The sequence below is a fragment of the Arachis ipaensis genome, chromosome B2, assembly GCF_059453495.1.
Source record: "Arachis ipaensis isolate K30076 ecotype BB chromosome B2, ASM5945349v1, whole genome shotgun sequence".
In the NCBI taxonomy this organism is placed as follows: Eukaryota; Viridiplantae; Streptophyta; class Magnoliopsida; order Fabales; family Fabaceae; genus Arachis; species Arachis ipaensis.
In genome coordinates, this window is record NC_142437.1 from 124,061,892 (window position 1) to 124,084,623 (window position 22,732).

General features: G+C 33.3%; 4 protein-coding genes across 10 annotated transcripts; all 4 read right to left on the minus strand.

The window, feature by feature from the left end:
• Positions 1 to 1,917: 1,917 nt before the first annotated feature.
• Positions 1,918 to 7,714, minus strand: LOC107626391 (1-(5-phosphoribosyl)-5-[(5-phosphoribosylamino)methylideneamino] imidazole-4-carboxamide isomerase HISN3, chloroplastic). Of its 7 annotated transcripts, none has more exons than XM_088504302.1 (9): positions 6,249 to 6,415; positions 4,909 to 5,013; positions 4,728 to 4,776; positions 3,717 to 3,924; positions 3,389 to 3,474; positions 3,112 to 3,213; positions 2,823 to 2,956; positions 2,642 to 2,690; positions 1,918 to 2,393 (listed from the first exon to the last, which is right to left on the minus strand). In XM_088504302.1, the coding sequence occupies exons 1-9, from the start codon at positions 6,263 to 6,265 to the stop codon at positions 2,217 to 2,219; spliced, it is 927 nt and encodes a 308-aa protein (XP_088360428.1). In that variant the 5' UTR covers positions 6,266 to 6,415; the 3' UTR covers positions 1,918 to 2,216. The 7 variants fall into 7 exon arrangements, 4 of the variants coding, with proteins under 4 accessions (XP_088360428.1, XP_088360429.1, XP_088360427.1 ...); XM_088504303.1 differs by having other exon boundaries at positions 4,909 to 5,042; positions 6,249 to 6,388; XR_015905031.1 differs by lacking the exons at positions 1,918 to 2,393; positions 2,642 to 2,690; positions 2,823 to 2,956; positions 3,112 to 3,213; positions 3,389 to 3,474 and adding exons at positions 4,319 to 4,538; positions 6,844 to 7,712 and having other exon boundaries at positions 3,789 to 3,924; positions 4,909 to 5,042; positions 6,249 to 6,765.
• Positions 7,715 to 8,672: 958 nt separating this feature from the next.
• LOC148575497 (1-(5-phosphoribosyl)-5-[(5-phosphoribosylamino)methylideneamino] imidazole-4-carboxamide isomerase HISN3, chloroplastic-like) lies at positions 8,673 to 11,460 on the minus strand. The gene is made up of 7 exons (XM_016329264.3): positions 11,201 to 11,460; positions 10,519 to 10,726; positions 10,190 to 10,275; positions 9,913 to 10,014; positions 9,629 to 9,762; positions 9,449 to 9,497; positions 8,673 to 9,201 (listed from the first exon to the last, which is right to left on the minus strand). Exons 1-7 carry the CDS (start codon positions 11,387 to 11,389, stop codon positions 9,025 to 9,027), a joined length of 945 nt encoding a protein of 314 aa, XP_016184750.1. The 5' UTR covers positions 11,390 to 11,460; the 3' UTR covers positions 8,673 to 9,024.
• Positions 11,461 to 15,236: 3,776 nt separating this feature from the next.
• Positions 15,237 to 15,566, minus strand: LOC107626393 (protein BIC1). Its single transcript, XM_016329267.3, has one exon. It carries the CDS (start codon positions 15,564 to 15,566, stop codon positions 15,237 to 15,239), a length of 330 nt encoding a protein of 109 aa, XP_016184753.2.
• A 3,446-nt stretch (positions 15,567 to 19,012) lies between these two features.
• LOC107626395 (cell division protein FtsZ homolog 2-1, chloroplastic) lies at positions 19,013 to 22,732 on the minus strand. Its single transcript, XM_016329268.3, has 8 exons — positions 22,566 to 22,732; positions 21,483 to 22,258; positions 20,914 to 21,213; positions 20,567 to 20,657; positions 20,164 to 20,288; positions 19,928 to 20,020; positions 19,655 to 19,720; positions 19,013 to 19,400 (listed from the first exon to the last, which is right to left on the minus strand). Exons 2-8 carry the CDS (start codon positions 22,137 to 22,139, stop codon positions 19,272 to 19,274), a joined length of 1,461 nt encoding a protein of 486 aa, XP_016184754.1. The 5' UTR covers positions 22,140 to 22,258; positions 22,566 to 22,732; the 3' UTR covers positions 19,013 to 19,271.

Genomic DNA, 22,732 nt, shown 5'->3' on the forward strand with positions numbered 1-22,732 from the left:
TAAAAACTCTAAAAGAAGAGTTTGAGATGAAAGATCTTGGAAGAACTAAATTTTGTCTCGGCCTGCAGATCGAGCATATAAAAAATGGGATCTTTATTCATCAAGCGACATACACAGAGAAGATCTTGAAGAGATTTTATATGGATAAGTCACATCCATTAAGTACTCCAATGATCGTAAGATCTTTGGATGTGAAAAAGGATTAATTCCGTCCTAAAGAAGAAAATGAAGATATCCTTGGTCTTGAAGTACTATATCTTAGTGCCATTGGAGCGCTAATGTATCTTGCTAATAATACGCGACCCGATATATCATTTGCTGTGAATTTACTAGCAAGATATAGTTCCTCTCCAACCAGAAGACATTGAAGTGGAATCAAACAAATCTTTCGATATCTTCATGGGACGGTTGATATGGGATTGTTTTATCCCTATGAATCCAAGTCACAATTAGTTGGCTATGCAGATGCTGGATATTTGTCTGATCCACATAAAGGGAGATCTCAAATAGGATACCTATTCACATATGGTGGTACAGCTATATCATGGAGGTCCACAAAACAGACGATTGCAGCAACATCCTCTAATCATGCTGAAATACTAGCGAAACATGAAACTAGTCGCGAGTGTTTTTGGTTGAGGAGTGTGATCCAATATATCCTATCATCATGTGGACTGATTGACCATAAGATAGCTCCAACTGTCCTGTTTGAAGATAATACATCATGTATTGCTCAACTTAAAGGCGGATATATCAAAGGTGATAGAACAAATCATATTTCTTCCAAATTCTTCTTCACTCATGATCTTCAAAATCAAGGGACAATTGATGTCCAACAGATCCGCTCAAGTGACAATCTGGCAGATTTATTTACAAAGTCACTCCCAAAATCCTCCTTTGAAAGATTGGTACATGAGATTGGGATGCGCCAATTTCGAGACATTAAATGATGTCGACAAGAGGGGGAGACTGTACTCTTTTTCCCTTGGTCAGGTTTTTTTTCCCATCGGGTTTTTCTTGACAAGGGTTTTAATGAGGCAGTCTCCATCACAAAGGATATTGTACTCTTTTTCCTTCACTAAAGTTTTTCCCACAAGGTTTTCCTTTAGTAAGGTTTTAATGAGGCAATAATCCTAAATGGGCATCCAAAGGGGAGTGTTGTGATAAGAATGAGACGTGGATGCCCATTTCCATATGAAACTTACTTTCTCAAGAAGGAATAATATTAAATGAACGTTGAAATTATATCCCCCCATTTATGTATAAATAGAGGCCTTTGCTTCTAAGAAAAATACAATCAATAATAACAACGTTCTCTCTCTTTTATATTCTCTCTCCTTACAAGTATTTTAAGTACTCCTCTCTCTTACTTTTTATATATAATATTAGTAAATATATTAATCATCTCTATTATATTGAGATAGTAATTCTAGTAAATATTACTACTTGAGTTATCTAATTATATTTCTATATTTTAGTTGTTACTTCTTTCTTATTTATTTAGTTATTTTATAACATTTTGCAGTTAGTTAGAGAAATTTATAATTTCCTGCTTTGTTGATTGTAATTCCAAATTTCATCTTCTTCATGCTCATACTTATCTATTAATAAATTCATACATTCTTGAGCTAACATTCGGTGCTTTCATTGAGAGGGATGGCCATATCCAATGAACTTAATTGATAAGCTGAGACTGCAGTATTGCAACATGAACACGTTGACGTTACGAGATCATGGATAGATTCGAGAATTCTTTACGTGAAATTCAAGGATCACTGAAAGAGACTCTTAAATTAACGAAGGTTGAACACAAGCTCTCAATTATTTCATCAGTTTACCATTTAAGTACAACAATGTCATTTCGCTCTATCATATATGTATAGTATAAATCTCATTCAACAACCTCGTACAAAGTCCTTTTAGGTCGTCTTCTATCTAGTCTTCCTTTGATAATATACTACTATAGAGTAAATGAACTTCTACATGCATTGTTTTACATGTACATCATCAAAATGCAAATAACTATAGTGGCAAATTATGATCATACAAGGGAATCTAAGTAACTAATGTCTAATGAGGCAAATGCTACAATCATGAGGGAAAAAAACACTGAAAAAAACATCACCAAATGGAATGTTACAAACACGAGAGAAACAAATTCAAAAGTTCAAAGTTCACCAGACCCTACTTAAAACAAGTCTCAAATCATTATGTAATTAAACTATGGAGGCTTGTTGCTGGGTATGCCAAGCTACAACATCTTTATAAGCCATGTTTCCCCCAAAAATGTCCAATGCACTTCCCACGGTGACGTCCACGCGCTCCATCCCCGCCGTCTTTATCCTCTCTAAATCGTCCATTACAGTCACACCCCCAGCATATGTAACAGGAATCTAGCATAATCAAAATGCATCAGCACTATGGACACTTAAAAGAAGTTTAAACTGATTTAAGATTTAAGACATAAAATTGTAAACATTTGTCAGAATTTAAAGATAAAAACGCGCATGCATACGCTAGCACACACAATTCCTTTACTTATGGCTATAATTCAGACAACAGAAAAACCTTAATGCAAGCTAATTAGCTAAGACTTTAATAGGCAAAGATAAAGTCAAGGAAGCTTAAGAAAGTTACGAACCGGTGAATGCTTGCCAAGCAAAGCCACTAGCTCTTCATCAATTCCCAGCCTGCAATCAGAATCATATATTATCAGCTGTATTTCGATCCGTGAAACGGAGTTCTGTTTATCTCATTTGCATATAAAATGCTGACCCTTTAAGTTGGAGTTTACAATATTGAATCGGACAATCGTAACTTACTTTTTCCCTTCAACATCAACACCGTGAACTAGAAATTCATCAGCAAAGTTGGCAAGAAATTGCATTACTTCAGCATCAAGTGACACATCACTGAACTTCTGCCACCTATCAGTGACAATTGCATATTTACCTTCCTGAACAAAGAAAACGTAGAAGAAAATTAAAAAAAAAAAAAAAGAATCCAGCTACTTGAACATTTGAAACTTGAAGCGAACGAACTACTTGAAGAACTTAATGTATTCCTCTTCAAGAACAATTTTCGTTGAAATAGAAAGATAACCATTTGTACCTTTTTTCTGCAACTGAGATCCAACACAAGTCTCTCTTTTCCAACAATTCTAACAAGATCTTTTAGTCTTTTGAGATCCATTTGACCATTGTTGAACACATACTATAAAGAGAGAAATCAATTAAACACAACATGGCTAAATTATTTCCATTGAAAAATAACACATAAGTGGCATTCTTGAATAACATAATTGGTTGAGAGAGTTAATACAAATGCTTTCTCAATGGATGAAAGTTAATGGCAATTAAAAGGTGGAAAAACTCAAAGAGGAACTTACGGATGTGACAATGACGTGGCTTGCTCCTTCCTCGATGTAACTCAAACAATTGTCCGAATTTATTCCCCCTCCAACTTGCAAACCGCCTAAATTTTACCAGTCCTCCACATTTAAGTTCAGCAGAGGAAAAATCTGTGTAAGTTTTAAACATATCATCAACCATAAAGGACAAAGAAAATGCTAACATAACTTATATATTGCTAAGACTCATGTTTCAACTTTCAACAACATCATTCTCAATAACAATTAAGAACACAACATTTTAGTAAATATGTTCCTTTAGAAAACTAAATGCCACTAATCAGTGGCAGCATTTAGAAAACCATACCAGGATAAGCATGCAATGCTTCAAGTGCAGCAGCTTTGCTCAAAGGATCTGCACCAAGAATGATCGCATGGCCACCGGTAAGCCCATCTTGTTTGTAAAGAATAGCATACTCAGCTGCTGACTTATAAGATTCCAAATTTGTCACCGGATTCGACCCATCTCCCTTCAAATCCTGAAGGGTTGAACCAACAATTTGTTTCACTTTCCCCTGCCATAAGCATAAAAGATCACATCAATTGAACTCCTAGAATGCATCATCACATTTGGAAAATAAATTATACAAAAAGAAACTACTGAACATTATGATTGACACAAATTGTCGATCACTATAATTATATCATCAGTTTACCATTTAAATACAATAATGTTATTACACTCCATCATATATGCGTAAATCTCATTCAATACATCATCAAAATGCAAATAACTATTGTGGGAAATTATGATCATATAAGGGAATCTAAGTAACTAATGTCTCATGAGGCAAATGCTACAATCATGAGAAAAAACATTGAAAAAAAAGAGTTATAAAACATCACCAAATAGAAGGTTACAAACACGAGAGAAACAATTTCAAAAAGTCCAAGTTCACCAGACCCTACAACTTAAAACAAGTCTCAAATCATAATGTAATTAAACTATGGAGGCTTGTTGCTGGGTATGCCAAGCTACAACATCTATAAACCATGTTTCCCCCAAAAATGTCCAATGCACTTCCCACGGTGACATCCACGCGCTCCATCCCCGCCATCTTTATCCTCTCTAAATAGTCCATTACAGTCACACCCCCAGCATATGTAACAGGAATCTGATTATGGAAATCTGATTTAAGAATTAAGACATAAAATTGTTATATGTTTGTCAGAAATTAAGATAAAAACGCGCACGCACACGCTAGCACACACAAATCCTTTATTTATGGTTATAATTCAGACGACTGAAAAACCTTAATGCAAGCTAAGACTTCAATAGGCAAAGATAAAGTCAAGGCAGCTTAAGAAAGTTACCAACCGGTGAATGTTTGCCAAGCAAAGCCACTAGCTCTTCATCAATTCCCAGCCTGCAATGAGAATCATATATTATCAGCTGTATTTCAATGTGTGACATGGAGTTCTGTTTATCTCATTTGCATATAAAATGCTGGCCCTGTAAGTTGGAGTTTACAATATTGAATCGGACAATCGTAACTTACTTTTTCCCTTCAACATCAACACCATGAACTAGAAATTCATCAGCAAAGTTGGCAAGAAATTGCATTACTTCAGCATCAAGTGACACATCACTGAACTTCTGCCACCTATCAGTGACAACAGCATATTTACCTTCCTGAACAAAGAGATCGTAGAAGCAAAATTTAAAAAACAAAAAAGAATCCAGCTACTTCAACATTTAAAACATGAAGCCAACTACTTGAAAAAGTTAATGTATTCCTATTCTAGAACAATTTTCCTTGAAATAGAAAGATAACCATTTGTACCTTTTTTCTGCAACTGAGATCCAACACAAGTATCTCTTTTCCAACAATTCTTCTTTTATCCAGAAAAAAAAAAGGGGGGGGGGGGGGGGGGGAAGGAAGGGAAGGGGGAGATTATCACGGTGGATAGGATTCTAAACCAGTTTGAACAGGTTTTGCCTTTTGATGTGCTACATATTTTAAACCCTCCAAAAAAAAAAGGAATGACTATTATGATATCACATTCCAAATAAGAATAATGAATTTTAAAGGGGAAAACATCTTAAAAAAAGTTTGAGAATAAAAGAGATACTAAATAAGAAAACACAAGTCAAACTGGCAAATTGGGTACAACAATATAATACAATGATTTAGAATTAAAATAACAGAAAATCCAAAATATAAGCAACTCGTTACCCAAAAATTAGCAAAATAAATATTAAGAAAATACTGATATATATGCTTTGCGGGGAAAAGGAATAGAAAATCGCTAATAATAAAAGGAATTATAGAGAGATATACACAACAAATGCTGCTCCTTCCCACTGGATCGGAACAAGGCAGAAGTTTGAAACATAGGAGTAATCAAAGAGTCCCTACTTTGTTGACATCAGAACTATCTAAGCAAGACTAGAGATTTCAAGAAAACTAGCATAGTTGTCCTTGTCACGGTTTGTTACACATCCTACTGGGTTTAATAATGGAGATTTCAGTGCTTGATGCTGCAAGTTCAACAAATTCAAACGGCGACACGATGGTATGACCTCATGTGAACAGCAAGCTTTGAGTGGGAACTATCACAATAAAAAATATCAAAGATGATATTCCATATATTCCAAACTAACAATCAAATCACCAGGAAGAACCTTCATCAACTCATGAATTGAAACAAGATTGGCATGCATTGGCAAACTTATTCACAGCAGCCGATTATGTGTGTTAATGTGTATTGGCCAAACAGAATTACAGTACAAAATGGTCAAGCACAAAAGCATTCACAGCCAACCAATCAATATGGGATAACAATAAATAATAAAGCAGCTTTAAGAAAACGATGACAAAACAGAGGCGAGCATTACCTTTTTGAAGCAAGCATGTTCGAAATTCAAATTCGCCTACATTTCTTTTTTCCCCACCTCGCGACCTCCTGGGCATTCTCTTCTTCCCACTGGATGTCAGGGAAAACAAAGAAAGCAGGCAACTCATTGATGCCCAGCTTCATGCTGTAAATGTGCATGCTAAGGACCTTCCAATCTAAGAACTCACACTCCAATGGGGACCTCACAGACCTACGGAAGACCCGAGAGGGATAGTTGACAAACTTCATTGCCACCTGAAGAACCAACACGCAGAGGACTGGGTCCTCTGTTTGTTCGTTTGCAAAGCCAGGTGCCATAACAACAAACGTGCCTTTGCCATCAAGATCAACAAGCACAGGCGATTCCTCATAATACAAGGACGGCATTCTATCTAAGCAGCCTTCAAGCCTTTGGAAGATAAGGACACCAAATTCATCCACCTGGAAAGCACACATCAAGTATTTTTCTCCAATGCATTCGCATGAAAGTGCCAGGTATTTACCAGGATCAAACAAATCTGTAACAATATCAATACCAGTACGAATAACAATACTCAGGAGTAAACAACATGAAGATGCAGGAAATTAGCTGATACCTGGAATACGCACTCTTGGAAGAAAGAACCGACGCTGGCCATACAGTGGGACACAAAAAGAACGCGTAAAACTATTGTCACCCTCACTGGTTGTCCAATGTGAGTTATGGGTGTCATAAGAGTAGACGAAAACGCTTCCATCTTCGAAGCAGATTCGGAGGTATAACTTACCATAGAAGTCGAACCATGAACTGTGATCAATTATGGAATCTGAGTGTATGTTAGGATGACCAGGAGCATCAGGTAAGTCTTTCCAAACCCTAGTCCCAGAGCGTAGAACCCAAAAATTATGAGGAGCAGACCCGGGTATGAGACGGTCGATACCACACATCTTTATCAAATAATAATCACTTCTGATTTTGTGAAGAATATAGTATCTGGTATTAATAAACCCTGGAAAATCATAGATTGAATTCGACTCCTTCACCTCCTTCTTGTCAAGGTCTAGTTCGTAGACTTTTTTGAAAGGCTCGGAAGCACCATCATAAGAAGCAGCTGCTTCGGACAAATATTTGACACCTCCAACGAGATGAATCTTGGAATCCAACTCCAAAGCGAACATGCGGCCCAATGGAAGATCCACGCTGAAATCAAAGGGAAACGGAGGTAGATTTTTCCAATCCATAGCCTCCTCCCCGTCCTTCTCGGGTGTTATCAGTTTCATGGGGTCGATGCCGCAGATCCTTCTACGCATTCGCACCATAAGGTATCGTTGATTCTTCTCCCCCACCATCCCTTCCATCTCAGCCAGAAAAGGGGACAAACCCTAGCAATGAGGAAATTGTTTTTTTTTTTCTTTTTTTTTTTCTGGTTTTTCACTACCCGGCATGTCAAAGATTAATCAGTCGTGAATTTGTGCTCAATTTAAAAGTCTGTCGTTGATACTGGAAGTGGATCATATGAGAATGAGCCCAAAAGAAGGGGGTGTTTATGGGCGGGGTCGGGCTTAATTAGATTTCGGATCCGACTGTAAAAGCTCAATAGGTCTATTTTTATTAAAATCGAAATAATCCGAAATAAATAGAGTTAAACTGAATCGATATAAAATTAGTATATATAAATTTATCTATTTTATATATTAAAGTAATAAAACTTTATTTTTTAAAAATAAATTTAATAAATATTATATTATATTTATATCAAAATAAATTATTTTAATTCAAAAGCAATATCATATAATATAAAAAATATTAACTAAATTATAAAAGTATGATATGATATTAATACTTTTACTCTAAAATATATATTGTTATTATAAAAAATAATTTTAGACTGAGTTAGATAACTCAAAACGTAACCCAAATTTGACTCAAAAGTAATACCAAATAAAAATAACAAGTCTAAATCTAACAAAATATGACTTGGGTCTGGCCCAAATTTCGAGTCAGATTGGATCTTAAACACCCCTAGGATAAAGTGTGTCAAAGGAAATAATTAGTTTTGTCAAGTAAGTTACTGAGAAAGATAAATTGGAGAGTGTAGCCTTTTGCCGTTAGTTAGAGAAATTTATAATTCCTGCATTATTGATTGTAATTTCAGATTTCATCTTCTTCATGCTCATACTTATCTATTAATAAATTCATACATACTTGAGCTAACATTCGGTGCTTTCATTGAGAAGGATAGCCATAGGAGATTGCAGTGTTGCAACGTGAACACATTGACGTTACAAGTCAATTCAACGTGACTAACACGTTCATGGATAGATTCGAGAATTCCTTACATGAAATCCAAGGATCATTGAAAGAGACTCTAAAATTAACGAAGGTTGAACACAAGCTCTGAATTATTTCATCAGTTTACCATTTAAGTACAACAATGTCATTTCGCTCTATCATATATGTATAGTATAAATCTCATTCAACAACCTCATACAAAGTCCTTTTAGGTCGTCTTCTATCTAGTCTTCCTTTGATAATATACTACTATAGAGTAAATGAACTTCTACATGCATTGTTTTACATGTACATCATCAAAATGCAAATAACTATAGTGGCAAATTATGATCATACAAGGGAATCTAAGTAACTAATGTCTAATGAGGCAAATGCTACAATCATGAGGGAAAAAAACACTGAAAAAAACATCACCAAATGGAATGTTACAAACACGAGAGAAACAAATTCAAAAGTTCAAAGTTCACCAGACCCTACTTAAAACAAGTCTCAAATCATTATGTAATTAAACTATAGAGGCTTGTTGCTGGGTATGCCAAGCTACAACATCTTTATAAGCCATGTTTCCCCCAAAAATGTCCAATGCACTTCCCACGGTGACGTCCACGCGCTCCATCCCCGCCGTCTTTATCCTCTCTAAATCGTCCATTACAATCACACCCCCAGCATATGTAACAGGAATCTGGCATAATCAAAATGCATCAGCACTATGGACACTTAAATGAAGTTTAAACTGATTTAAGAATTAAGACATAAAATTGTAAACATTTGTCAGAATTTAAGATAAAAAAGCGCATGCATACACTAGCACATACAATTCCTTTACTTATGGTTATAATTCAGACAACTGAAAAACCTTAATGCAAGCTAATTAGCTAAGACTTTAATAGGCAAAGATAAAGTCAAGGCAGCTTAAGAAAGTTACGAACCGGTGAATGCTTGCCAAGCAAAGCCACTAGCTCTTCATCAATTCCCAGCCTGCAATGAGAATCATATATTATCAGATGTATTTCGATTCGCGACACGGAGTTCTGTTTATCTCATTTGCATATAAATGCTGACCCTTTAAGTTGGAGTTTACAATATTGAATTGGACAATCGTAACTTACTTTTTCCCTTCAACATCAACACCATGAACTAGAAACTCATCAGCAAAGTTGGCAAGAAATTGCATTACTTCAGCATCAAGTGACACATCACTGAACTTCTGCCACCTATCCGTGACAATTGCATATTTACCTTCCTGAACAAAGAAAGCGTAGAAGAAAATTAAAAAAAAAAAAAAGAATCCAGCTACTTGAACATTTGAAACTTGAAGTGAACTACTTGAAGAACTTAATGTATTCCTCTTCAAGAACAATTTTCGTTGAAATAGAAAGATAACCATTTGTACCTTTTTTCTGCAACTGAGATCCAACACAAGTCTCTCTTTTCCAACAATTCTAACAAGATCTTTTAGTCTTTTGAGATCCATTTGACCATTGTTGAACACATACTATAAAGAGAGAAATCAATTAAACACAACATGGCTAAATTATTTCCATTGAAAAATAACACATAAGTGGCATTCTTGAATAACATAATTGGTTGAGAGAGTTAATACAAATGCTTTCTCAATGGATGAAAGTTAATGGCAATTAAAAGGTGGAAAAACTCAAAGAAGAACTTACGGATGTGACAATGACGTGGCTTGCTCCTTCCTCGATGTAACTCAAACAATTGTCCGAATTTATTCCCCCTCCAACTTGCAAACCGCCTAAATTTTACCAGTCCTCCACATTTAAGTTCAGCAGAGGAAAAATCTGTGTAAGTTTTAAACATATCATCAACCATAAAGGACAAATAAAATGCTAACATAACTTGTATATTGCTAAGACTCATGTTTCAACTTTCAACAACATCATTCTCAATAACAATTAAGAACACAACATTTTAGTAAATATGTTCCTTTAGAAAACACAAATGCCACTAATCAGTGGCAGCATTTAGAAAACCATACCAGGATAAGCATGCAATGCTTCAAGTGCAGCAGCTTTGCTCAAAGGATCCGCGCCGAGCATGATCGCATGGCCTCCGGTAAGCCCATCTTGTTTGTAAAGAATAGCATACTCAGCTGCTGACTTATCAGATTCGAAATTTGTCACCGGATTCGACCCATCTCCCTTCAAATCCTGAAGGGTTGAACCAACAATTTGTTTCACTTTCCCCTGCCATAAGCATAAAAGATCACATCAATTGAACTCCTAGAATGCATCATCACATTTGGAAAACAAATTATACAAAAAGAAACTACTGAACATTATGATTGACACAAATTGTCGATCACTATAACCAAAAGTCATAGCAACCTTCATTCAAATTTCATTACAGTGATAAAAGGGTTCACCTCATTCATATAAAATCCCAGCATACACAGCATTCTCCAGAATCACAATCACATAATTTATTTTCTTCTAAAATTTAGAAGAAAAAAAAAAGCTCCTTGATCATTTCACAAGTTACCAAATACGGTTAATGCCACAAATTTTCAATCAATACAACACAAACACTAAAACACAAGAAAAAAAACAACCTTCACTGAAAATTTCAATAACGTAAAATAACAACTTTTCCTTAAAAAAAAATAATTTTTAACAATATAAAAGGGGAAAAAACATGAGAAAGTAAAAGGGGTGGCGAACCTTGTGTATGTCGATGCAGGGTCGGAATCGAACGGCACATTGAATAGAATTTGAAAATGTTGCAGTAGCGGAGCGTGAGGGTTGAAGAAAACGGAGGTGATTGGTGGAGCTGAAAAAGAAGAGTGATGAGTTTCTGTTAATGGAGAGTGGATGGAAGGAACGAGTTAGAGTTGCAGGAAGACTCCGCATTCTCAACGATGATTGCGGCGGAGAAGGAACCAAAAGGAATTAAGGAAACGCTGTCTCAGAAACTCAAATAGCAAACTCAATTTTATTTATTTATTTATTTTTTAATCTCTTTGATGAAACTAGTATATAATTTTGTCTTCCAAAACAAAATTTCTATATTTTTATCTACGAACCACCTATACGACACGAGATACGAACATGACACTACAAGGATAAGCTGACATGTTCTTTTCGTAAAAAATTGGATACGACACGTTTAAGTTACGTTGTGAATTAAAATTTAAATAATATATTAAATTAATAAAATATCATATTATAAATATAAGAGTAAATATAGCATAAAAAAGTTTTAAAATTATGCAATTATTAAAAAAATAAAAAACTTTAATCTATTATTTTCATCTTACTACCAAAAAATGTATCAATTTTTTCTCCTCCAAATCCGTCATCCGCAAATACCAAGGCTTCAAGTCCATAATCCTCTGTATTTTCTATTCTTCTTCTTCGTCTTCTTCTTCAATATAACGCAGAGAACCAAGAACGGCTAAACTAGTGAGTAAGTAAGCTACCAAAAACAAACGGCAAGTAGATTTAGGTTTTGATTTATTAATTATTTTATTTTTAAATTTAAATTTTGATTTGTTTTTATTTTAATTTATTGCAGATTTGCAGCAGAGCAGAAAGATTTGTCTCATGAACATTTGAATCGGATCGGACTCGTTCGAATTCGCGTAACTCACTCGTTTGACGTATCCACCGCGTGTCGGTATTGGATTCGCGTCCGACACGAATACGCCGGCACCATGAGTGAATCCGTGTTTTATAGATTTTTATTCATACTTTTTGTTTTTTTTTAATTTATCTTTATTATAAAAATTTTCTCTGTATAAGTTATAAAATTTTTGTATTTATGTTATTTAGAAATAAAAACAACATATTTATGTTATTTTTGAGTATTTTTATGATGTCACGAGCTTTTTTTTTTTTTTGATGAATTGGACAACCCCCAATTTTAGGTTAGGTTATATACTCATACACCCACTCACACACGTTAACCTAGCTACTAACCACTGCTAGAATTCGAACTTGTGTGGCTTTGATTTGAGGCAAATAGGGGTGCACATGACCCGGTCCGGCCCGGTCCCGAATACTTTAGGGACTAATTTGGTGTGATTTCATCGGGTTTATAGTCGGGTAAGGATCTCAAAAATAGACTCGGTCATTATTTTGGGTCGAGTCCGGGTCATAGCTCGAGTCACCCGAAGTCGGCCCGGTCATCATACACAATTAATATTTTATGTTATTAGTGATTGATCATGACTATTCTTATGTGGAACTTAAGTATTGTAAATCTTAATATTTTGTGTTATTAGTCATTATATGACTATAAGTTAATGTTTTATGTTTAGAATGCATAAGACTTTAGACTAATGCATAATATTGTGTTATTTGTATTGATTTAAATATTTGGTATTATTAGACAATATTATTATTGATTGTGGTTATGCTTTAATATTGAAGAAATGTTGGTTCTTGTTATATTTTTCTAAGTGAATTTTACCATGTTAAATAATGGTTGGAATCTTGGAAATTTGGATATTTTTACATGCTAGCTTACAAGAAGGTATCAACGTAATGTAATGTTAACAGCCCGATTTTCACCCGATTTTCATCCAATATAATTGTGGCCCAAAAGTGTATTAGTTTCATCGGGTCTATGGTCGAGTTCGGGTCTAATAAATAGATTCAGTGTATATTTTAGGTCGGATCTGGCTCACATCAAACCCGGCTTTACCCGGCTATGTGCACCCTTAGTGGCAAATACTTTTGCCACTGAATCACATGCCTCAGCCTGATGTCACGTGCTTAACAGAAAACAAGTTTTTTTTTTGGGCTTGAAAACGATTTTTATTTTTGTCTAAAGAAAATATTTCCTTCGTTTGGGCTGATGTAGTTTATCCCATTTAAATTTTGGGTTAAATGTTAGAAGCCCAAAATAAATTAAGAAAGAAAGAAACATGGCCTAATTGTGATTTAATATTTACATCTTAATCACAATAACGTGTGATTATTAAAACTTAAAAGTGTCTTTAATTTATGTATTTATTGTTTATTTTTATTTTTTATTAAATTCTAAAAATAGATCAATAAAAATAAAAATAATAAAAATTTAAACACTTTCATAAATTCCAACTTATTTTAAAGTAGTCAAATTTTGGTTGCATTTTTAATTTAGTAAAAAGTTAAAATAATTTTAATATATTTGACTAAATTGTCATACCGATTCTTAAATATCAATTTTATGTTAAAATAACTGCACGTAAATTTCGACTAAATTTATTACTCTAGAGTTAGAACCATATATCTTGCACCGAAAAAAGCTTAATGGTCCAAAATTATGTGGCGGTGAATGTATTTGCATGGCGAAAAAGATGCAATTGCCACCACCAAAATCTTGTGCACCTTCAACCCCTGCAGCATAAACTACTCTTACCCAAAGTCATAAACCACTTAGATCCAACTTGAAAACACCAAATCTTTTTGTTGATGTTGAACTCGTCTTGGTCCTATTGTAATTGGAAGCAAAATTATAAATTAATTAAAATATATCAATAAATAAATCTCATTTTTAATTTATAAAATATTCACTAAATAATAATACGTGAATAAAAAAATATATAACAAATTGAATATATTATAAATAAAATTTTAAATATAATAATAAAATAATATTATTATATTATAATGCACATAATTACCATGACAAATACACACTTGACAGCCATTATTATCGAAAAAAATTATTCAAGATGAAACGAAAGAATAAAAATGACTAACAAAATTTAATATCAATGGGTATACATGACTCATTGAAATATTAAAGTTTACATTAGTCCACCATACCAAGATTCATATGTACTCTTCCGGCACCAAAATTTCCCAGCAACTTCTTCCATTCATGGACTTCATCTTGTCGGAATAATTTCTAATTAATAGTTTAAGAATACTAATATTTTAATAATTTTAGTTATATTAATTAAAATTAATAGCTAAAACGACTGAAATATTCGTAATTTTGAAATATTTAGAAAATGTTTCTCTCATATTCGTAGACGATGCGTATAGTTTAAATTCAAACTAAAAAAAGTTTAGAATCAAAATTATTTTTTTATAATTATTTCTACATATAATAATAATTACAATTTTTTTATATTTCTATAAATATAAAGTATTAATATCTTTTTCAAACAAGTGATATCCTTTTACAATATCTTTTATTCAAAAAGTATTTTATTTTCTTTGATTAGTTTTACCACATTCACTCATTTATAAATATGTGCCACGAAACTGACTCATGATCTATTGAATTGTTTTAGCTAAATTGTTTAAGTTTTTTTTTTTAATTTTTAATAACAATTTATCTCATCATTTATAGATGAATCAAACATAGCATGCTTTATTTAATTTGTTTATTCTTAATTAGGAAACAACAACCAAAATCAAACTCCTATTAAAGAATCTCTCCAAAATAAACAAGGACCAGACATTTAGATTCATCAAAAGCTAAAATCATATAACTTATGATATACCGAACTTTGGATTCATCAACATACATTTATATTTTTATATATAATACGAAAATTCAACACCTGTTTTGCATTTTTTTTGGTTTACCCAAACGGTATTCTCCAATCCGGCAGGTTAAGGACTAATCTGTCGCGGATCTGAGCTCCATTTAAGAATCTGCCGTTGGCCAATAAGTTGCTGCATGCACAAGGCAGGGTTCGAACTCCCGACACTTGCTGAAGCGGACGAGTGAGCTGAACACTCGACCAACCCAAGTTGGTTACCTGTTTTGCATTGTTAATCCACCACTACTTGTTCTTCTACCCTCTTGAACTAAAGCTGCTTTAGCCATCATGATTCTGCTTGGAACCAAAGGAGCTTCAAATGAAGTGCAATCGATCCAATCTTTCAAGAGCTCTTCTTGACCCCATATTTCTGGGATCCATACCCTTCCTGCCATTGAAATTTTATGCCTCTTTAGCTTCTCTCTTACATTATTATGATCTTCTGCCATGGCCACATCATGTTGAATCTTCATGTTGTTACAAACATGGGTCTTTGTGGTTGATGGGGTTTCTTGATCCATTGAAGGAGATTCTTGCTCTTTCATGCAAAGATATAGCAAATGATAATAACAAGGAACCGAAGTTTAATTTGTTTATCAACAATATGTTGTTGTTTTGGTGTTTTTGTGTGGAGTGTTTTTCTTGTTCAACTTCTTTTTATGTAGAGAGATTTGGATTTGGAAAATGGTGATGTGTGAGGGAACAGAGCCAATGAATGAATGGGTGGGAAGTTTAGTTACACGTCAACCACAAGAGTTTCTTTTTTGTATGGTAGGTTTAAAAGGTACGTGTCACTTCTAATAAGTAGTAAGTGGAGAAAACAGTGAAGACTCGACATCACCTTAAAGTTGATATGTGAGAGCCGTTGAATGAAAATGTAGTCAAATCAGTCAAATTAAATTTAGTCAAATCAGTCAAATTATCCAACGGCTCTCTTATGTATCAATTTCACGTGAAGTCGACTTTACTTAAATTTCAACAGAAAAAAATAAGTTGGGGTTATTCTTTTGGTTAAAAAACGTATAGCTTTTGAATTTTGTTTTTTGCATGCAATATTCAGTAGTAAATACAAACTTTTAAATAGAACTTCGATTAATAATAGATTAGATTTTATCTATTAAATTGGAAAATATTATGAAAAATAAAAAAATAATAGTAAGTAAAGGAGATTTTATGAAAAAAGTAATTACTCATATAAAGACTTTTTATATAAAAATGATAATTAAAATATTAATAAATATTATGTTAAGCGGTTTTAATAATTTTTAATTATTATTTTTACATATAAATATCTAAGATATGAACAATTTCGGTTTTTGAGTTAGACAATAAATAATTAATGACTTATGTATAAATATGAAGTAGTTAGTGTAAAATGTTACTTCATTAATTCTCAATTAATTGTCATTTAGATTATTTTAAGTTGGTAAAGTATGGAGAAATTTTCAGTTGTTCAAATAATAATAATAATATAACAATAATATATAGTTTTGATTTTTTTTATAATAATAATATATTGTGTGGCTGGCTTAGATACAAGTTATATAATGCAAGTATGAAAAATAGAAAATGGAGACTTGGAAAGATTTTTTTGTGTGTTAGAAGACTTGGAAGAGAGTAAGGGATTCTTGGATCCATTCTTGGTGGATTCTGAAGTTGATGTTGATTGGTTATAATATAATGTGTATCTTGATAATGATATATGATGGTATGATTCTTGCCTTAAAATTTAATCAATGAGGTTGGAGGATTTCATTTTCAGTGGTGGACTCTATTCAACTAAAATTGGAAAAGATATCAAATTATATTCCACTACATTTTATTTGGAATTTTATGTGCAAATTTTATGAGAACTATCAAATAAACTTAAGTCTAGTCACCAAAAAAATAAACTTAAGTCTCAATAAACACTTTATTTTTAGATATGTAAAAAAAAAAAAGTATTTTAATTTTTTTGGTGAATTAAACTATTCTTTTAATTAATAATTATTGAAATGTCTTTAAGGAAGTAACATGTTTGTTGTTACTCATTTCTTAGACGGTTAAACGTCTATTCTAAAATTTAATAATTATGTCATGTCTTTTTTAATTGATTTATTAAAATTTGCTATTATTGATTTTTTTTATTATTAATGTTTCTAGTAAGGGAGAAGAAAAAACAGACTGAAAGGTGACAGCTATTAACAAATTGTTAGTAATTTTTCAAAGAAAAAAAAAACTATCCATTATTTCTAATAACTATCCGAAATTGCCTGTGTTGGGAATCACCGGTAGGCAATAGTTTTAAAGTTAATTGTGATGCAAGCTTGTATATGGATTCAAATTTAGCGGGATTTGGGTGTATTATTAGAGACTCTAAGGGAGATTGGATCTCAGGCTGCTCTGGAAGCATTTCTCCTTGGTCTATAATCAGATGTGAATTATTTGCTGCTTGGAGGGGGCTGGTTTTAGCTTGGGATTGCGGTTTGAGGAATATTATATGTGAAACAGATTGCCTTGACATTCTGCCCATCATGCATGAGCTTACAAGTGGGTATCCATCTGAAGTAACAGATTTGGTTCACAAGATTCAGGAGCTTTTATCTCGTCCTTGGCTTGTTCACGTTGAATGGGTGTCCCGAGAAGCAAATAGAGCTGCGGATTGGATGGCTAAATATGGTGCCAAGAGTAACTCTAATCATGTTATTTGGTCTGAGCCTGGTGTTGATCTCCAACGAATCATCCGCTCGGATTTAAAATAGTTTTTGCTTTGTTTCTTTCCTTATTTAGTCACCAAAAAAACTACAAATTGAATGTCACTAAATCTTAACAAAAGAAAGAAAAACATATATAAGTAAGATTTTAAGAACAAAATAACAATAACAAAATCTTATCTCGCTAAATAAATTCGATTACACGAGTCTAACAATGTTATTAATGTTGGTAGAAAATTAGATAAATTAAAAAAAAAAGAAAAAATAATAGTAGAATTCATTTATAACATTTAAAGAAATGATAAATAAAGAGAGGGTTTGGTTGTGAGTTAAATCAAATGAAAGATGTTATACAGTGTGGAGAATGACAAGGAGATGAAGATAGTTTTATCAATGAAAATTGGAGTGACTATAACTTCCACATGGTTATGTCTTCTTAAAGGCCCTACTAAATAAAATTGCATGATTCTTTTATAAATTTGTGACTCTTGAACACTTCATAAATTTTGTGGTAGACTCACATAAATAGTCTTGAGCAAAAATAATATAGAAAAAGTTTAGGAGGTCAGCACTTTTATTAAAATTTAACCAGCACTTGATCAGCAAAAGAAAAATGAGTAATTCTTTATCATTAGATGTAATCTCACACTATTAAACACACTACTGATGACTAATTAATGGTTACAAATTACAAAATCTACTGACCCTAACACTCCTCAAAAATATATTCAATGTTCAGATGATTTTTGACCTGACATCATGTTGGAACTTCAGTTTCTTGCTAACATCAATGGCTATTATTGTATGAAAAATTATTCATTGAGTTTGGAAGCCACAAACTCTTTTGAAAAGAATGTATATGGATGCATTTAGTCTATGTTTTTATTTTCTTTTTCCATTTTTAATATTTTTTTTTAGAATTTTGTAAAAGAAAGAGAAAAAACAATGAAAACAATAAAAATTTTATTTTCTATTTTCCCTTCCTTTTTTCGCTCTTTCTTTTTTAAAATTCTGAAAATTGAAAATACTAAAAATAAAAACAGAAAATGAAAATACAAACCAAACGACTGTTTCTTTCATGTATCTCATTATTTTCTATTCCGAGACACTTACCAAACACAGTCAAAGAAATCAATTAACAACAATCATAGTATTCTTATCTATTTTTGTGTTGGTAGTTTGTTTGAAATGATATCATTAAATACAGGGTTAAAGAAAAATTAAGAATACAGTTATCTTGATACACAATAATCATGTTTTTCTACACCAAGTCAAATATTCATGAAAAGCCAAAGAACTATATTGCAAAATCTTACCATTGCTGAAATATTATATGTACAAGAATTCAAGCTAATAAACTAAAAATCAAATATGGCAAGGCAAAGCATCATTGCTGGAAAGTAATTTGCATTCATGATGAATTTTCAAAGCTGCAAAACTAAGTAAATAATGCTACTAATGGTGTTTAAGGACTTAAGACCTAGAAAAGCATTATTTTTATCCTTACAGTGAAAATTGAAGAGAAGCAAGAGATTGAAGTAACTGAGAAAAACACAGTTAAGCCCTCGGATAGCGTGTCTGGCCTTTCTTCTTTAGGAATTCGGGGATCTCAACAAAACCTCCACTGGAGAACGAGGCAGATCGCCGATTGATAACTGTCGTATCTCCCTGTGCGAGTTGAGCAGCCTGTATGTAGAACAAATGCCAGAATTACTAGTTTGCATAACAGGTTTAAGAAAAATTCTCGAATAGACACATGTTTAACACATTATCTTCAGTTTCTCTCTTATCCTTCAAACTTCTAAATAAAGAAACCCTTGAATTTTTATCCTTAAGATGATTTTAGAAAACAATGTATATATTTGAATTTTTACTCATTTTAAGCATTAAGAGGATAAATTAGGACTCTGAATCATTATTCGAGCAGAATTGAACCATACCTGTGGGGGCCTGCCCTCGCCGTCCTCTTGACGCTTGAATCCGGTTGCAATTAGTGTTATGCTTACCTATATGAAACCAATGACAAAATCCATCATGCTGATTATACTATATGTTCAAAACTTCAAATAATTGAACAAATTTAGAAAATGGCCGGTTGAATTACATTTAAGTCCTAATTCCGACAGCTACAAAAGATGAAAACAAAAAAAGGGTAATGTTGCATAATTCATTTCCAGGTGAGAAACTGTATATTAATGGTTTAAGAAACTAACTTGACCACTGAGTGATGGATCTATAACTGCTCCAAATATTAAATTCGCCGTAGGGTCGACAAGGTCATATATAACCTCTGCTGCAGCATTTACCTGTGAACAATCAAGGGGCATCAATTAAAGGAAATGCAAGACAATTGAAATTCGAAACATGGTAACCTGATAGAGGTGGATTGTTACAAATACATTTAGGAAAAACGAAACTGTAAGAGCGAGAAATCTTTATAGGCAGCCACCTCAAATAAGGTAAGATCACTTCCACCAGTTATGTTCCATACAATTCCAGTAGCCCTCTCTATTCCAATATCTAGCAAAGGTGATTGGATAGCGTTTAATGCGGCATCCCTTGCCCTGGATTTCCCTTAAACATAGAAGAATCCACAAGAAAATTTTCAGTAATATATAGAGTTCAAAAATTAGAATGTGCTTGTTATTATGAACTGAAAACAAGAGCAAGAAAGAACCTTAATCAAAGGACAGTACAATATAAAGTTGACATACTTATCCTTTACACACGTTACACAATTTATAAAATAAGCAAAAGAGCAAGCTAAGATCTCCTAGGATATCATCGAATGATTATTTGAGTCACATCGAAGATTATCATTTAGGGACTGCAAATGTAGTTTCCATACATACCAGTTGCAGTTCCTATCCCCATCAGTGAAGAACCTGCATTGGCCATTATTGCTCGAACATCGGCAAAATCTACATTTACCATACCAGGTATCTGCAATCAATCATCAAAATCAAAGAACAATAATGAATATACAGAAAACTACCATTATCAACTTTTTATGCTACCTACATATGTATTGAACAGGGATTAAAGCTACAAAAACAGATAATTTCACAGGATACTTCAGGTGATAATGTTCCCTTTGTACTAATTTACATCAACTTTGATGAGTATAAGCGAAAATAAGAACTAAAAAAGAAACAATGTATTGTCTGATAACGGTAAACCAACATTAAGGTTTTCATACCATTATAATATCAGATATGCCACGAACACCTTGTCGAAGAATATCATCAGCTAGATTGAATGCTTCAGTTACAGGGGTGGATTCAGAAACCGCTGTTAGTAGCTTGTCATTTGGAATAACTATAAGAGTGTCAACATTGTCTCTCAAGGCTGTAACTCCTTCTTGCGCTTGAATAGCTCGCTTTCGTCCTTCAAATGAGAAAGGGGTGGTGACAATACCAACAGTCAGTATACCCATTGATTTTGCAATACTAGCAATAACTGGAGCTCCACCTGTGCCGGTTCCCCCTCCCATTCCGGCCTGTGAAAAGTAATTTTAAGGTTAGCAGATTATACCAATAAAGAACCAAATTTTGAAAAAAATATACATATTTTAAGACATCAAATATCAAGAACTGTTGGTTCCTTATACAAGTGAAAGTAAATTATCAACAATCAGAATGCTAAATTGAGCATGTGAACTAGTCTTATGTTGTAATATTGAAACCATCATTAAAAGGAAAATCATATGCAAAACCATATTTCAATCCATAGAAGCTATAAACTTGAAGAAAAAGTAGCTGAACCTACTGTTACAAAGACCATGTCAGCTCCAAAAAGTGCTTCTTCTATTGATTCTTTGCTTTCTTTTGCAGCATTCATGCCCATCTCAGGGTTACCACCGGCACCAAGACCTCGTGTAAGCTCCAGACCGATTTGCAAACGGTTTTCAGGCAAGACAGGTGACATTCTTATGGCTTGAATATCAGTATTAACAATCCAGAACTCCACACCACCCATTGAACTCTCTATCATCCTATTCACTGCATTTGATCCTCCACCTCCAACACCAATAACCTTGATCTTTGCTTCACTGTAATTACTAGGATTAGGAGTAACTCCTAAATTCTTGGATACATCCCTACCCGAACCATCGTCCCTTCTCGGGTTGCTCCCTAAATTGCTCCCTTCTCCTCTTAACATTGACACCTCAGGATGTAAATTTAGAAAAGGGTCTTGACTATGATATGGACTAACACTATGGGAATTTGCTGAACACTTAACTTGAACTAGACCCGAGTTTCGAATGCCACCCGAAAATTCATACTTCTTGTTATACATTTTCATGAAACAGACCCTACCAAGGTAATTCTCTGTCAATGTTCTCCCCCCAACAACATTAAGCACCATTGCTGAATTCCTGGTCTTACAAGGTGCAAAACTTGTTGACATACAAGTAGCCATCATTTTTATGCTATCCAAGCTTCAAAATTGCCACAATTAAAGTCAAATTTATGGTGGAAATTTAAAGTCCTAACCTAAAAGATTCAAACTTTCAGCTGGCCCAGAAATTTTTCTTCCAATACCTGTTCATTAAAAAAAAATGTGCCCCCAAAATGTTACATAATCACAATGCTAAACAAAGGAATATATGTGTAATCAAGGGGAATACACAAAATGGAGATAATAAAGCTAAGAACAAGGAATGTTAAGACCTACAATGTGAAAACATAGTATATTGATGTGAACAGAAAACCATATGCAATCAATCATGATGGAATAGAGAATAGAAATCAACACAGCAAAGAATAAAGGAGAAGACATAGAATGGTGATTGGTGAAAGCAACGAAAAATAAATTGGAAAAAGAAGTTAGAGAGAGAGAGAGAGAGACCTGAGAAAATGAAAGAGGTGGAAGCAGTGAATACCAAAAATGGAAGGAGGCGTTTTCACTGTTAGTAGCTACATCAGCAAAATTATGCTGCGCTTTTTTAACAGAATTTTTTTCTTTTTTATTTTTTTTTAATAAAGAACTTTCTACACACATGAAAATTAATTACT

What these genes read in the sequence shown, in the direction of transcription:
- LOC107626391 (XM_088504301.1), bottom strand. Translation starts at nt 7,585, where the DNA reads ATGGAAGGGATGGTGGGGGAGAAGAATCAACGATACCTTATGGTGCGA. An exon ending in TCCAAGAGTGCGTATTCCAG is followed by an intron (nt 6,766 to 6,843) that starts GTATCAGCTAAT and finishes ATATTGTTACAG; the next exon opens with ATTTGTTTGATCCTGGTAAA.
- LOC148575497 (XM_016329264.3), bottom strand. Translation starts at nt 11,389, where the DNA reads ATGCGGAGTCTTCCTGCAACTCTAACTCGTTCCTTCCATCCACTCTCC. An exon ending in AGCATTGCATGCTTATCCTG is followed by an intron (nt 10,276 to 10,518) that starts GTATGGTTTTCT and finishes GGTAAAATTTAG; the next exon opens with GCGGTTTGCAAGTTGGAGGG. An exon ending in TGCTTGGCAAGCATTCACCG is followed by an intron (nt 9,202 to 9,448) that starts GTTCGTAACTTT and finishes TGATTATGCCAG; the next exon opens with ATTCCTGTTACATATGCTGG.
- LOC107626393 (XM_016329267.3), bottom strand. Translation starts at nt 15,566, where the DNA reads ATGAAAGAGCAAGAATCTCCTTCAATGGATCAAGAAACCCCATCAACC.
- LOC107626395 (XM_016329268.3), bottom strand. Translation starts at nt 22,139, where the DNA reads ATGATGGCTACTTGTATGTCAACAAGTTTTGCACCTTGTAAGACCAGG. An exon ending in CTGACATGGTCTTTGTAACA is followed by an intron (nt 21,214 to 21,482) that starts GTAGGTTCAGCT and finishes TACTTTTCACAG; the next exon opens with GCCGGAATGGGAGGGGGAAC. An exon ending in GCGAGGGCAGGCCCCCACAG is followed by an intron (nt 19,401 to 19,654) that starts GTATGGTTCAAT and finishes TTCTACATACAG; the next exon opens with GCTGCTCAACTCGCACAGGG.